This window comes from Sus scrofa, chromosome 5, assembly GCF_054392235.1.
Source record: "Sus scrofa isolate SSC_HxYL_T2T_F1_AM1 chromosome 5, Sscrofa_HxYL_maternal_Yorkshire_Landrace_v2.0, whole genome shotgun sequence".
In the NCBI taxonomy this organism is placed as follows: Eukaryota; Metazoa; Chordata; class Mammalia; order Artiodactyla; family Suidae; genus Sus; species Sus scrofa.
The window spans coordinates 82,537,171-82,554,107 of NC_139387.1; the positions used below are offsets into that span (position 1 = coordinate 82,537,171).

At 35.8% G+C, this 16,937-nt stretch overlaps 1 protein-coding gene across 5 annotated transcripts in view; it reads right to left on the bottom strand.

The window, feature by feature from the left end:
* Nucleotides 1-511: 511 nt before the first annotated feature.
* NELL2 (neural EGFL like 2) overlaps nucleotides 512-16,937 on the bottom strand; it is a 333,105-nt gene continuing 316,679 nt past the window's right edge. For all 5 annotated transcript variants that reach the window (XM_084957200.1, XM_021092577.2, XM_084957201.1 and 2 more), the window contains 4 exons: nucleotides 14,746-14,939; nucleotides 12,852-13,028; nucleotides 10,863-11,087; nucleotides 512-1,232 (listed from right to left, as the gene is read on the bottom strand). In XM_084957200.1, the coding sequence (XP_084813326.1) occupies nucleotides 1,182-1,232; nucleotides 10,863-11,087; nucleotides 12,852-13,028; nucleotides 14,746-14,939 (647 nt within the window). In that variant the 3' untranslated portion in view covers nucleotides 512-1,181. The remainder of the gene's footprint in view (nucleotides 1,233-10,862; nucleotides 11,088-12,851; nucleotides 13,029-14,745; nucleotides 14,940-16,937) is intronic.

Here is a 16,937-nt window from a genome sequence, read left to right on the forward strand (position 1 = left end):
AGTACAGAAAATAATATAATGTTCTAACCACATTGGTACACCTTAGTTCTAAATCATGCATTTTAACTGGCATATATTATTCCATTGCATACATATTCCAGAATCTATTTATCTATTTTTTTACTTACGATTTGATGCTATTTTGGTTTTTTTTTAATTTTTTATTATAGCTGATTTACAATGCTCTTTCAATTTCTGCTGAACAGCAAAGTGACCCAGTTATACATATATATACACATTCTTTTTCCCACATTATCCTCCATCATGTTCCATTGGAAATAGCACCATGGGAGATTTTCATCAGAACTAGAAAGCAATTTGTATGTTGAAGCATCTGTGGGGAAAAGGAACACACTAGGCGAGCACCCTTGTGGCACAGTGGGTTAAGGACCCAGTGTTGTCACTGGAGCGGCTCAGGTTGCTGCCGTGTCGTGGGTTTGATCCCTGGCCATGGGAAGTTCTACATGCTGCATGTGTGGCCAAAAAAAAGGGAACACACTAGGACATGTTATAAGGTAAGAGAAATATTTATTTAATTTTACACAAGAACAAGCTTATACTGAACAAATTCAACCAAATAATATTAAGTGCAGTAAAACAATGAAATAGGGATGACTTTTCTTGTTAGAAAATATTAAGTAACCATGCCTGTGCATTATTTTGATCATTACAATAACTTGTTTCAGATTTCTTTTCAGAGTGTATACTGTACATATAACATGTTATAGCATCTTTGCTTTGCTTCTGAAAATATAATTCATTCACTGCCTTACATTTTCTTTTCTTTTTTTGCAGTGAAGAACTGAACTGATTCAAGAAGACTCTGATCTAGAGGAACATTTTCTGCACCAGTGAAGCTCGAGGCTTTCAAAGCTCCCATCAGCTCAGGCTCTACGTCCAGGGGTCACGATGTCATGGTGTATTCCACGCCCACCCTTCTACATGCTGATGTCAGATGCAGGAGAGGCAGAATTCTGGTCTAGTTTTTCCCCAAGAATTTTCCTTTTGTGATTTTTCTCAAGCTCCACAAATTCCGTAATTGAAAGTTCACTCAGCTATTAACAATGCTGCACTTAGCTGCCCCCAAATCATCCACTTTAAGTTTCAACTTTTTTTTTTTTTTTGGTCTTTTTAATGAAAGAACATTCTTTAAACAGAAATTTCCAGTGAGAGAGTTAACTTCACAGTTCCTGAAGGCACTGTGGATCCACTGAGCAACAGATGTGGCCATTCTAGAGAAGAGAGAGGAAGGAAAAAGCATGACATGAATTTTTAAGCCAATAGTCAATACCACACTTAGTGACCAGTACATATAACATACCATAACTGGTTTACTTGTTATTTATATGCCCCTGAAAGTTCAAAGGCCCGATCCCTTTTCATGTTTCTACTATTGCAGGCATGGCTCCTGTGGCCAGTTATTTGTGGCAAATCATAGGCTACCATTATTTACCCCATGGCAGTCTCTTCGATCATATTTGTTATTGTCTGTATTCATTCACAAAATAAGCACTGAATAAATTGAGCGCTAGATATACTGATGAATGAAGCAGACAAGGTTTCTACTCCAACAGGACAGGGCTTAGAGTTTTTTGGAGGGAACAATTTCAGAAGCAATCGTACAAACATCATGCAACGTGCCAGAGAAGAAACAACCTAGGTGGTGTCATGAGATTAATAAAGACTGGCTACTTAGATGGGGTGGTCAGAGTAGACGCCTCTGTAGAAGTGATGTCAAGACCCCAAGGCAGCTCTGTGAAAAGGTAGGCCAAGAGCACAGGGAAAAAAATGAGTCAAGGCATTAAAGGGAAAAGAGTTCAGAAGAGTGTAGTGTATTACAAAAAAGAACAAAAATTATGTCTTATTCTTTAGATTCTTTGCACTCTTACTTTCTTCCACCAGCTGGCTCATGACAATGATAATGTTAGTCTTGCTACCACAATCATAAAATAAGATGGTAATATCCTTCTACCTGGTGAGTGTGTACTCTGTGTCAGACACTTTGCCAGGCGCTTTAAATACAGTATCTAATTTCAACCTCGAAGCATTCCCAGCAGGATCACTATTAATAGCCACACTTTTCAGGTTCAGAAAATGAAGATCAGAAAGCTTAAGTATCATGTCCAAAATCATACAGTTAATAAAATGGTACAGTTGGGATTAAAATTCAGGTTAGTCTGACTCTAAAACTCATCTTCTGCTTGATATATTCTCTCATATAATTGGCTTTAGATGATTGAAAATGTATTAAACCTTAATATGATAAAACCAAAAGTGTCAGTTCATATAAGATAAAACTTAAGAAAGGACTTTGATACTTAAGCCTTTGTTGAAGCTTTGTTGAAATGAGGGAAGAGCCAGTCTATATCCAAGAAGAATATCATCAATTTAACATAATCCTATTTCTTTTTAAATTGTTATTAAGCAGATTTCTTATTCTGAGAGCAAAAAAATATGACAGCCATTTCTAGTAGCACTTTTTCCTCATTCTCAGAGGCGGAGTTTTCTGACCATAACCTGCTGACATGATCTTTCCCAACCCATTAATCCAATGAAGTGAGGGATGTGCCAATTCCTGAGAATATCAGTTCCTCAAATTGTATGGATTTTGAGCAGAAAGAGAGGGAATTTCTGGAGCCTTCTGTCATTGAGTATGTGAAACTAGCATTAGAATCTCACAGAGAAAAAAAAAAATGTTGGTTCCCACGAGTATGTTTTTAGGAAGGGAAGGTGTATCTTTCAAAATCTTCCAGGGAGTGTTTTTCTTATTCCAGATCAATATGTTCTGCTATAACAACATAAATGCTCTAGAAACCATGTCATTGGAAGCTCCTCAATTAGGGAAACATGGTACATATGAGAAAGATTAATAAAATATTCCACTGAGGTTCCAGTTTCAGAATGGCACAGTTGCTCATATAAGACTATCCCTCCTACAGATAAGTATAAAATTTGGACAAAACAGAAAAACTATTTGAAGCAATGCGTAGTGACTAAAAGCAGGCAGACACTGTTTTTTTTTTGCTTTTTAGGGTCACGCCTGTGGCACATGGAAGTTCCCAGGCTAGGGTTCGAATCAGAGCTGGAACTGCCGGCCACAGCCACAGTAACACAAGATCCTAGCCACTTCAGTGACCTATGTCATAGCTCATAGCAAAGTCGGATCCTTAACCCATTGAGAGAGAGGCCAAGGATCAAAACTCATGAATCCTAGTCAGGTTCTTACCACTGAGCCATGGCGGGAATTTTCGAGATGCATTTTTACTTGGCTTTTTCCCTTAGCGCATCCCCCTTTTTGTGAAGCTTAGGATAACTATAACTCAAGCAGAAAGCCACAATCTGAGAGGCCCCAGATGTCAGAGGACATTTAGGGCTGCCAGAGTGACTGGATGTTCAGGAGGAAATATCTAGAAAGGAGGGAGTGAATCGGCATGTAAACTCCCCTCAAATTCTTGGCTGGTCTCTCAATTGCAGAGGAGACTCTGAAGAGACTCTAAATCAGAGAGTCACAGCTTGAAATTTGAAAGGTCTGAGCAGATATTTCAGATGCTGCTCAGTGTGGGTAAGAGTGTTTAAAATCTGTTTCCTATCAAGTTAGAAACAACTGATAAAAAATTCAGATTTTCCCTTGAAAGCTCCAAAGGGCCATGCTTAGGAGTAAAGCAATGCCTCAAGATTAAGAAATTCACCCTAGAACTAAGGGTGTATCTGGAGTAGATTCCCTAACCACTGTAAAGCCCTGCCTTCTCAAGTGCAAGGAGATTAGCCTATAATGTGCAATCTGTTGGAACAAAAATAAATATCATTCACAGGAAAATAATGGCATGTAGGGTCCATACCATATATTACCCATAATATCCAGTAAACCATAAACATGTGAAGAAAGACAGGGAAAAGTAACTGCCCACCAAGAGAAAAAGTAGGGAATAGAAAGACAAAATTAATCTAAAGGTGTAACTAGCAGATAAAGCCTGGAAAGTATCTTTTACAAATACATACAACAACGTAAAAAAAAAAGGTTGTCCTAATGAGTGAAAAAAGATGGTAAATAGTGGCAGAAAAACAAAACTATAAATAGAATTAAATAAAAATTCTGGAACTGAAAAGTGCAATATTTGGAATGAAAAATTCATTGGATGGGTTCAACAACAGACTAGAGATGGCAGAAGAAATAGTACTTTGAAGAAAAAAAACAATAGAAATTGTCCAATCTTTATAGCAAAGAAAAGGAGTTACCTGGTAGCCTAGTGGCGGCTCAGGTCAGTGCTGTGGTGGGGGTTCGATCCCTGGCCCAGGAACTTCCATATGGTGTGGGCGTAGCCAAAACAAACAAACAAAAAACAAAGAGAAAAAGACTGAAATAAAAATAGAAACTCATTGACCTTTAGGATAATATTAAACCATATAATACATGTGTCATTGGCGTTCCAGAAGACTAGGAAGGAGAAAATGCTACAGACAAAATATCTGAAGAAACAGAGGCCAAATTTTTCTCATAGTTGGTAGAAAAAACATCAAATTGGGTATTCAAAAAGCCCAGCAACCAGAGAGAACAAAGACAGAAAATAATCATGCTCAAGTACATCACAGTCAAAACTGTAAAAACCAAAGATAAAGAATCATGAAAAGAGTCAGAGAAAAAAAGACATATTGCATATAAAGGAACAAAAGTACAAATTATATCTGACTCCTGATGAGAACAGAAACTAGAAAACAATAGAGTACCACCTCTAAAGTGCTGGGACAAAATTGTCAATCCTGAATTCTATGTTTAAAAAATATGTCCTTTAAAAATAAAGACATTTTCAGAAAAATATGAGTTGAGAGAATTAATTGCCAGTTAGCTACAGTATGGAAAATGCTAAAGGACATTATTCAAGCTAAAGGGAAATGACACCAGATGGATATTCAAATGAATGAGAAGAAATGAAGCGCACCAGGAATGGTAAATATATGGATAAATATAAAAGAAAAATTGAGCTTTTCCCCCCATTAATTTCCTTAAAGGATATTTGACTAATTAAAGCAAAAATAATAACGCAGACTTTCAGAATTTATAGTATACATAGTTATAAAATATATGACTGTTACGGCTCCAAGTTTGGGAGAATGGGATTATATTATTCCAAAGTTCTTACCTTTTATATGAATTAGTATAATATTAAATTTTAATACACTGTAATAATCAATGATATATATTACAATCCCTATACCAAAAACTAAAATAATACTATTAAGAGTTATAGCTAAGAATCCTAAAGAACAAAATTTGAATAATACACTTTTTTTTTTTCTCTCTTTATGGCCACACCCAGGGCATATGGAAGTTTCCAGGCTAGGGGTTGAATCAGAGCTGCAGCCTACAACCCAGCAACCCAGGATCCAAGCCCGCATCTATGACCTACACCACAGCTCTGGGTAACACCGGATCCCTAATCCACTGAGAGAGGCCAGTGATCAAACCTTCATTCCACTGCATCACAACAGGAGCTCTGAATAACACAAAATATTAATAAACAGAAAGAGGGAAAGAATGAATGAGAGGAATATAAAAAACAGATGGAACAAAAATAGAAAACAAATGGCAAAATGGTAGCCTTAAATCCACCACTGTCAAAAATGAAAATAGACTAAACACTTCAATGAAAATAGACTAAACACTTCAATTAAAACACTTTGTCATACTGGACAAAAAAGTAAGAACTATTCTTACATTATCTATAAAAAATGCACTTTAAATATAAAACCATAGGTTGAAAGTGGATGGATAAAAATAATACACTGAGTGGCTATATGAGTAGCCTTCACGTAAACAAAATTGCCTTCAAGTCTAGAAGCCTTGCTGGAGGTAAGAAGGATACTATATAATGATAAAATGATCAGTTCATCATTAGACATAAAAGAGTATATACATATTGTGTTATTCCACTTATATGAAATTTTTAAATAGGCAAAATAAATTTATTTTAATGAAATACAGTTGAGATTTTCCTGCAGGAAAGAGGTATTGCCTGGAAGGGGACAAAAAGATACTTGCCAGATTGTTGGAAATATTCTGTACTTTGATTCATCAAACTCATTAAATTATATATATAATAACCATGCATTTCCCCTTAACAGAACCTTACCTTGATAAAACCGAGAATAAAACAGGTTTTTATGAAATCTGAAACTTAGATTGCTAGGAATTAATCACTTACTGCCATAACTAATTATTAAATCTAATTATTTTTCCATAGCAACAGTAAATTTCCTTAACACTCTATTATCTCTGGCTTCATTTATTGGTAAAGAAGTCTGCATACTAAACTCTGCAAAATCAAGATTAGAAGACAGCTGAGTTTCAGTTTTCAATAAATTGTTTATATATAATATATATTAAAGGATAAATATCTTACTATTATTTGTATTTAATATATTTATTATTTACCAAACACTTACTATATTTTATTAGTGCATTAGTTATGTTTTAAAGTTATATACATGGATATAATAATACTATGTAATTATAATATATATGTATACATTATGTGGTTATAAATTATATAAAAATTAATATATTTAAATCCCATTATTATCAATATTTTAGTATGTCCTCACAGACATTTCATATTCCCTTTATTTTCAACCTTCTTGTAATCAAAGTGCATATGTAATCACACAGTATTTTTATAATTTTTATTATGATTATTGTTAACACTTGAATGGTTAAATAATTATAATCATATCATTACATATATCATTATGCTATAACATTGTATATTATGTCATAGAGTTACTATAACTTATTTAATATTTTTCTATTGTTGGATATTATGTTTTTTTCCTCGATTCTGCATGCCAATTAATGTTGAGGTAGAAATTGTGATGCATATTGCTTGTTCCATATTTTAGATTATTTCTCTTTTGTTTTTGAGGGGGTGGAAGTTACTAGGCCAGGGATAGAACCTGCACCACAGTAGCAACCTGAGTCACAACAGTGACAATGCCAGATCCTTAACCCACTGAACTACCCTGGAACGCCTATTATTTCTTTAGGTTGGATTCTCAGACCTGGAATTAATAGGATCTTTTGGATATTTCTGTGGGCACAGGGAGTGGGCAAGGAGGTGTATGTGTGGCTCTTGACATGTATTTTTCAATGTCACTTAACAATGCATAAGAACTACAATTCCAGTACATCTCTGTCAGCGTTAGACGTGATTATGAAAGTTTTTTTTTACTGTAGTACATGAAAATAATAATCTATTAGGTTAGTTTACATTTGTTTAGATTTTTTTAAAAGATGAATTTTTCCTTTTTCCAAAGCTGTATTTTTTTTCCGTGAATTGGTTATTCATCCTTTGTTGATATAAGGGGAAATATTTTTATTAATAATTTTCATATTTTTTTAATCTAATAAAGAACACATATCTGCTGAAACTACTTTTCCACTCTCTGGTTGTGGCTTCTTATTTTGCTAATTTTGTGTATCTATAGAAGCTCTAAATTTTCTTTGCAGTGTATTTCATCACTTTTAAATTAGAAAAGGCATCTTCTGTCTGGAATTTTGATAAATCTTTGATTACTTTACTTTGATTTATTTTTAATGTGTAATACTTTTTCCACATGGAATTTGCTTTGATATATAATATAATACTATATATATAACTTATCTTCCTCAAATTGCTGTCCAGTCATCCCAATATTTACAGAATAATCCTGTCTTCCTCTTTTGATTTGCAAAGCTCCCCGGTCATATGTTAAAAGGCTTTATTACATTGTTGCACATTTATGAGGTGCTTCTTTCCATAGATCTAGTCATCTATTCTAATTTTAGTACAGATGTCCACTTTCCAGACTTTAAGTTTACTGTTGCTAACACATAGAGGCAACATTTAGGAAGATAACAAGCTCCCGCCTCATAAAACTGTATTTTTTCCAAACTTCAGTTATTTCAGCATTACATCTAGAGTCTCCAGGAGTTAAAAGTGGCCCTGTGGTTTCCAATTTCCAAAGTGTTCCACTCAGTGATAATTTATTAAAGAAAATGACCCTTTACTACCTCCTCTCTCCTTATTCCTCAACTGGGTACATCCCTCTTTATTATCTGGAGCTCAAAACATAATTGCCTGAAAGCTGTCTGACCCATCATAACGGTGAGTAGTCTCTATTAGATTTAGGGAAAGCAAAATGTGTAATTCACTTTGGACTCAGCTTCACTTTGGAGTTCAGCTTCTGAGTGGAGGAAACATTTTTTTTTTTAACCTAAACAAATTAAATTTGAAGACATCTTTAAAAAGGGAAGGAAAACTCTTAACCCTTTTTCTCCCAGCTAATTCCTAATTTCTCAGGCAGTAGAGCTGGTTCACACATTGCAGAGCCTTAGCACAGAGCACCCACCACATCTTAGCTTCAGAGCACCCATCACAGTTTGTAATGTCTTTGTTTGATTTCTGACTTAATGAATATGTATATACTCCACCACCAACAATAATAATTGCCAATATTTACTGAGCACTTACTGTGAATGCAGAGGAAATACGTGGGAAACTTTTTCTATGGATCTTCCACTTAATTCTTACAGCAACTTTCTCAAGTAGGTACTACAATTATTCCTAGGCAAGTAATATTATTATTCCTATTTTCAGGTGAAAGAAAATGGAGCCACAGAGAGATTAATAAATGTCCCTTGAGGTGACATTGCTAGTGTGGCTGACCAGGCTTTGATCCCAGATAGGCTGATTTCCAGAGGCCACATTCTTTACCTCTACACCATTGCCTTCCATAGACTATTCAGTGATGACAGAAATGTTCTCTCTATACGTGGTCTAATGTGATAGCCACTTGCACATGTGTGCAGTTGAAATGGGGCTTGCATGACTAAAGAATTGGATTTTTAATTTAATTTCAATGAATTTAAATAGCCACACGTGGCTGCTGCCAGCAGGGTTTAGACAACAAGCTGCTGGGCCATAATTCCCAGGAACAATGCGCCTGTTTTTGCTCATCATTATATCCCGATACTAGCACAAGAGCCTACACAATTTGTATTTGTTGACTTAAACAAATAACTCAGAAGCAGGAGGATGGGGAGATAAGTAAAAACAATGCTGCAAAAGCACCAAATTGTGATGAATGCTCACCTCCAGTGCAACATCTCAAGCCTATTTGGCATAAATTTTATTTTTGAAATACCACAAAACAAATATAACAAAATGGGTATTAGGGAAAAATTTGGAAAAACTGAGCTATATTCTTATAACTCATACTTAATTTGAAGGGAAAAGGGAAATGGTATCAAATAGTAATTTCTGGGAATCGGCACTTATCTGACAAGAAACGAATTTAATGCCAAAATAAACTTTCTGGAATACATTTCTATCAAGAGCCAAAAAATCCTAGTAGCTGTTTACAGTGAATGACAAGATCATTCACAGCTTTACCCCAAAAAGCACTCTAATGTTTTTCTGCCTATTACTGAATGCATTTTTCATACTGGAAATATCTGTCTGGGCCATATTTGGTGTGTTTTTCATTCCTCCACCCGGTATATGTTTTTGTTGTCACTGTTCAGAACAAAAATCTGACAGATTAAGAGTTTAAGGAGACTCAACTCTATTTGGTAATTAAATGTCAGAATGTATTTTCTTTAATTTCCCTTGGTCATTAATACTGAAATTTCTAGATATGCACCATTAGATGTACTCAAATGTACTCATATTACACGTATATTAAAGCAACATTGCATATACATTATTAGCAACTTTTCATAGTAATAGTAACTTCAGATGTGCTAATGCACTTTTAGAAAACTGCATTAAATGTTCCCCCCCAAAAAGCTTTGCTTGATTGACAAATTGCATTGATTGAAAGAGCTACAAATTTTGATTTGAAATAGATAATAATAGCATCGCAGAACTTAAAGCATTTCATATTTCTTTGTCCTGTTATGTCAAGCCACTCTAGTAAGAGATTTGTACTAAGTGAATCTGAATTAAATTGCTCTATTGAAAAAAAAATTTAATGGAAATGCTCACTTAAAGAACCAGAGCACTTACAGATATCTGGCTGTGCTAAACTGGGAAAAATCTGACATCTTTGCTTTTTTGTTGTTAAGTTTTCCAGATTTTTTACTTAGTTTCAGTGTTGATACCAAAATTTTGACTATGAAGTACAATGACCACTAAATCAAATGTTTGTAGGAACAATAACCAAAGTATCTACCTAATTGGTAATTTTTTTCTCCTTGAATTAAAAGGTGCATTGCTCTATTTTCCCGTGAAAATAAAAGAGAAAAATCTTAGCAGTGATTTCTCTCCAGCTGTAGAAATAAAGTATGGTAAACAACAGATCTTAAATTTTTCAACTCAATGTAACTGATCACAGCCAACCAAGAAACATCCCCATTTTCGCCATATTGATTTTCACTTTGGAAAACCTAATATGTTTACTTCATTGATATATCTTATCTCATAAAAGGCCAGATAAAAATCAATAAAATAATATTGTCTTCTGTCATGAAAGAAACATGAATTTTGTTGTTGTAGGGTTTTATTTTTTTTGTATTTTTTTTTTCAGATGTGTACAGTTAGATACTTTAGGGCAATTTACATGGTTCTTTCTGTTCTGTGATATAAATAACTGGTGATACACTTATTTTTTTTTTTTTTGACCAAGCACTTCCTTCTCTCTTAATATGTATCAGAGGAGGCATATGACAGTCAGCCCTGGCACTAATAAAGCAGAGTGGCCCTCCTCCCATCTCTGGACAGTAAATAGCAAAGAAGATGCTTTCCACTGGCCAGGTTAAGCACATTAATATCTGTGAATCCTGGGTGCAGCTGGCCAAATGCACCCTACTTGACTATAACAGGCTTTACCTTGCACTGGCAGAGAGTACACTCAGTACCATGTTTGATCCAAGAGGACCCAGTGAAGCGAACCACATTCATCTCGTCCAGGCAAGTTTTGGTGATGTCATTGCGGATGGTGTCAGCTTGGCAAGGGTCGGTGACACAGCGTGGGCAGCACTCATTCTCTGGGAGGACACTGAATTCACACTCCACCTCTGGGCATGGCAGGGGCCAACAGTCAACTTCCCCTTGCTGTAAGGAAAGCAGATGTCCAAGGGCAGAAGGAGGGAGAAGGAAGTTGTGGAGGGAGGGAGGAAGAGAGGGGCAGTGTTTACGGAATACTCAATTTATTGGATGGACATTAATTCTCAGACCGTCACAGCCATGAATGTGTAGGGAATCCACAAAAGCCCTATCAGAGAGCTGAGATCTATACTGCACATGGATTTTAAAACTCTTTTCAGGGGTTAAACAAGAACAACAATAAAGGAAAATAAAATCCTTTCCTTTCTCTCTCTTTTTTTTGTCCTTTTCAGGGCCGCACCCCTGGTATATGGAGGTTCCCAGGCTAGGGGTCTAATCGGAGCTCCAGCCGCTGGTCTACGCCACAGCAACTCAGGATCTGAGCCGTGTCTGCGAACTACACCACAGCTCATGGCAACGCCGGATCCTTAACCCACTGAGAGAGACCAGAGATAGAACCTGCAACCTCATGGTTCCTAGTCAGATTCGTTTCTGCTGCGCCACGACGGGAACTCCTAAAAACCCTTTCTCTTAAAACAATCGAATTTGTATGCTCCTTTCTCTCTCATGCCAAAGGAGAATTGTTTTACTACAGATGAGGTTTTTACTTAGCTTTTTGAATATGAAATTTTTTTTTCATTCTTTTGATCTTTTTTTCCCCTAATTTCTCATTTATTCCCTTCTGCAGAAAGAAAGTTTTGTCCACTTAGAAGAAAATAACAGAAATATGAAGAAAATTTGACAGTTTTCCTTTGTTCATTCATATGTTTCTTGGTGTAGGGACTTTGGGAAAAAAATGAAACAAAACCAAACTAGGAAATGATTTCAGTCTTTTCTAATTCCACATGGGAAAATTGTGTGAATCGGATCTTTTCAAAATTTGGTTCCCACCTGCTTCCTTATTTTCTTCATAATTCTGAATCTCATGATCTTGGAGATGAAAGCAGCCTTCAGGCACAGAAACTGACCTTGCTCTTTCAATTGATTTTGGGGTTGAAAGTATAAAAAGGAAGCAACAAAAAAGCATTGCTTTAAAAATATCCTCACACAGATAGAAAGGAAACTCGCCTAACTTTAAAAGCAGCACTGTGAAACTTGCTTATATAAAGACACATAGACAAGTTTTTCTTTTCATTTATACCACTAGAAAGAAAAAAAGAAATTCGGTCAAATAAAAAAAAATGATTTGCGTTTTCCTTATCAAGTTTTTGTTTTCTTTTTCGCCTGTTCTTTCCAATAGAAGTTTCATAAATATATACATTTAATTCTAATATTCTAATGTGCTTATTGCTTATCCACATTATGTGTAAAATGATGTCCACCAGAATAACAGTGACAGGAACAATCTTTAGAAGGAAAAAGAAGCATGACTTTCTTTTTACTTTTGCTTTTGTTTTCTTAAGTCTGAGCATAATTGACAGAAATGCATTAACAAAAGATGTACTTGGGAAAAATGATTTTTTTGAATGCCACTGCTCTGTTCATAAATTGTCTCTAAGTCTAGGGTAATGGGACTGGCGAAGTCAGGAGCTCTGGAGAGAGTCACGAAAGGCTAACATCATGGTGGACCACAACCAGCCCCAGATATGCCTTCTCCGGTCTTGAATACATCACCGTCGCTTTGTCATTCTAACCAGGACCACTTTTTATAACTGCCAACACTATGGCCAGGTACTGAACATAGGTGGGGATGGGGGCAGAGCAAGGCTGCTTTCCTATTTAGATTCTGGGCTTAAATGTTTCATTTCCTGAACTTCATGTGGCTAAACTTACCAAGCAGCGGCACTGCTGGCAATTCTGGACCCAGGTGTCACCGCTGTTGTATAAGATTTCCCCATTTTGATGGAGGCACTGACTGCTCAGCCTTGGGTCACATTCAGGGCAGCAGAAAAGATCAACTGTGGGATTCTCACAGTCACAGACCATCCGTCGACACATTACAAATCCATTCTGTGTGACAAGGAAGAAAAGCAGTTACCCAAACCCTCCATTTCTCAATATACTAACATCATATGTACGTGTGTGTACACACACACACACACACACATACACATTATATATGTATTATATGTATGTATATGTATGTACATGTATATAAAATCTCAGATGTTGATTTGGAAGTTGAGATAACTCATGCTGTTTACACAATAAATTGATTTTTTTTTAAATTCCATTTTGTAGCTAACACATAGAAATTATCCAAGTTGGAGAGTTTCCAATTTTCTTTCCAGACATTACTCTTTAAATGACTTGATTGGAAATAAATTTGTTAGGAAAAAAAACCAGTACAATACAATAACCACTGCAAGGCCCTTACACATAAATAAATTTGTGTGTGTGTGTGTATATATATATATATATATATATAAATATATGTGTACTTATTTATTAGTACAGTAATTTGAATACTAACCAAATTTTGTTTCGTGTGAGGGCTTGAATGTTTATATTTAGCAGTTAGTCAATATGTTTGACATATTATTAAGTTTCTAGAATATTCTAACCTTTTGTTTTTGTACAAGCTGTTATCAATTTCTTTAATAATAGCTGACTCTTTGATATTATTCATTCAACTATAATTTAAATGTCTATTATCAACTGGTTACACATAACAGAATACCTCTCTAAAATTGAAATATAACCCAAATAGATATTTTTCACTTGCAAGCCATAGTATGTCCATGTTAGCTTCATTTATGCATTCACTCAAATATGATATTGTGACTATAGAAACATTAGCATAGTTAGAAGCACAATTTTATCATGTGAATAGATAAACAAATTGCGGTATTTCCATACACTGGAATACTCTTCCGGAATAAAAAGAAATGGTTACTTATACATCTAATGAATATAAATGAATGTCAAAATATAATGCTGAGAGAAAGCCAGATGCAAAAGAGTATGCACACCTGTGCTAATCAAAAACCAGGGATGCTCAAGTCCCTTACATAAAATGGTCTAGGATTTGCACATTCTTTAAGTCATCTCTATATGACCTGAAATACCTAATACAATGTGAATGCTATGTAAATAGTTGCCAGTGCAGGGGAAAGTTTTAATTCTTTGGAACTTTCTGGAATTTTTTTCCAAATATTTTTGATCCAAAGCTGGTTGAATCTGTGGATGTGTAACCTGCAGACACAGAAAGCCAACTGTGTTATATGAATTCACTTCCATGAGGCTCTAGACAATACAAATCTAATCTATAGTAACTGGAAGCAGTGTTTGCTTGAGGCTAAGGGTATGGGACCAACTTAGAAAGGACAGAGGCAACTATTAAATTTAAAATGGTTAAACAATGAGGTCCTACTGTACAGCACAGGGAACTACGTCCAGTCTCTTGGGATAAACCATGATGAAAGAAAATATTAGAAAGGGAATGTGTGTGTGTGTGTATATATATATATGACTGGGTCACTTGGTTTACAGCAGAAGATGGCACAACATCGTAAATCAACCACTTAAATTAAAAAAAAATTTAAGAAAAAGAAAGGACAGAGGTAACATTTTGGGTAGATAAAAATGTTCTGTTATATTATTTGTGCGGTGGTCAAGTGTATGTTTGCATCTGTCTAAGTTTGTCTAAGTTCATCAAGCTGTACACTTGAAATATATGCCAATTACACCTCGATCAACATGGTTAAAATGTTTTATTTATACCAACCTGACATGAGCACACAGAGCATCGGTCATTTTCCAACACCCAAATCTGACCACTGTGCTTAATTTTTCCATCGTGAACACAGTCCCCTGTGCAATTCTTTCCATGAGGACATCGGCAATCATATCCACCATCCAAGTTAAAGCAAATGGTATCATTGGCACAGCTGTGCCTCCCGGTCCCACACTCATCGATATCTACAGCCAAGAAAAGGCAGCAAGCAGGCAATGTGCTTAGAAAATGCTCAGTTTCCAACAACCGCGATCCGGCAAGTTGTCTCCTGACATAAAGCATTCAACTGTAAATTAATTTTCATCATCCTGGCATGCATTTCCTATTAATGCTGACTAAAGCAATGTTAATGATCTGGGGATTTCACAGGAAAAAATATTATCACGCTTGATTTCAAACACCAAATAACCTTGGCTAGATTTTCAACTTTTACATCTCTGTAAATACCATTAGGCTTTATGAAATATTTATCCTTTTTGAAAGTTAGGAATAGGGCTCAATTTATCAAACACACACAGTTTTGCAGTGGGAAATTCTGAAAGTGCCTATGTTTTTCTTGTTTTTTTTTTTTTTTTTTTTTTTTTCTTTTCTTTTCCCACTGTACAGCAAGGGGATCAGGTTATCCTTACATGTATACATTACAATTACAGTTTTTCCCCCACCCTTTCTTCTGTTGCAACATGAGTATCTAGACATAGTTCTCAATGCTGTTCAGCAGGATCTCCTTGTAAATCTATTCTAAATTGTGTCTGATAAGCCCAAGCTCCCGATCCCTCCCACTCCCTCCCCCTCCCATCAGGCAACCACAAATCTCTTGTTTTGTTTTTTTGTTTTGTTTTTTAATTGGGGAAATTATCCTCAATGCTAAAATGGTGCTTACAGAAAATCCTCTTTTAGTGGGAGATGAACTGTTATGCGACCCCTGAGGCATTTTTATTCAATATTAAGCCCCATTCTCTCAGCCATGTCACCCACCCACTGTAAGCTCTTGCCAGTGTGTGCCCAAGTGTTCTTCCCTTAACAGCCCAGGCATTTTTACACTGTTCTTGAACCCTGCCCCTCACCCATGGAATGGCAAATGACCAAAAGCAATTACCACCTCTCTCACAAAGAATCACCCCCTTCTAAACTTTGCCATTTCAGATCATCATTTCGTCTTCTGCCTGACTCAGCTGGCAACTGCCCACTCTTCTCCCAACCTCACCTATCCCATGGCAATCACAGCCTAGTGCATTTTCATATAGATGAAAAGCAAACACATGTTGACCCAGAGATCAGGTCCAAACGAGGACATGTGATCCATTCTCTTTATTCCCATCATTTAAAGGTCACAAGGCAAAATACATTTCAGGGATATCGTATGAATGGCAGTAAGGAGTTATTTCCTATTTCATCTATTTCCTCTGAGTAAAGGTCAAGAAAGAAAGAATTAAATCACAGCAGGAAAAGCGAATTAGAGAGATGATGGAATGTATAGGTTAAAAACTCTGGAAACTGCACACCAATTTTCCTTCAAAATTATAAAGACAGAGTTTAGTAACTATCTTCCTTAAATGGTTTCATTTCATCATTTTTGGGTATATGGACTAGTCAAGATTATATTTTAGCCACATTTAAATTCTTAAATGCTTATGTTCTGTCAAATATACATTTCTGAAAATAAATTACTTGATTATTTCTATGTACTTTGATTTTTAGTAGTTCTCATATCAACAAAACCAATGAATTGAGATAATAGCCAAAAAGGTTTCTATTATAACTACAGTAAAATTTATTATAGCTTGATTTGTCAAGAATAATACTGTTTATAATTAAAGACTATGCTCAAAAAAAAGAACTTCTAGCCAGCATGGGGATATACTAAAACTTTTTTTTTTTTTTTTTTTTTGTCTTTTTGCCATTTCTTTGGGCTGCTCCCATGGCATATGGAGGTTCCCAGGCTAGGGGCTGAATCGGAGCTGTAGCTGCCAGCCTACGCCAGAGCCACAGCAACGCAGGATCCGAGCCGCGTCTGCGACCTACACCACAGCTCACGGCAACACCGGATCGTTAACCCACTGAGCAAGGGCAGGGATCGAACCTGCAACCTCATGGTTCCTAGTCAGATTCGTTAACCACTGCGCCACAACGGGAACCCCAGGATATACTAAAACTTTTAAGACTACATTGATATTTATATGTGT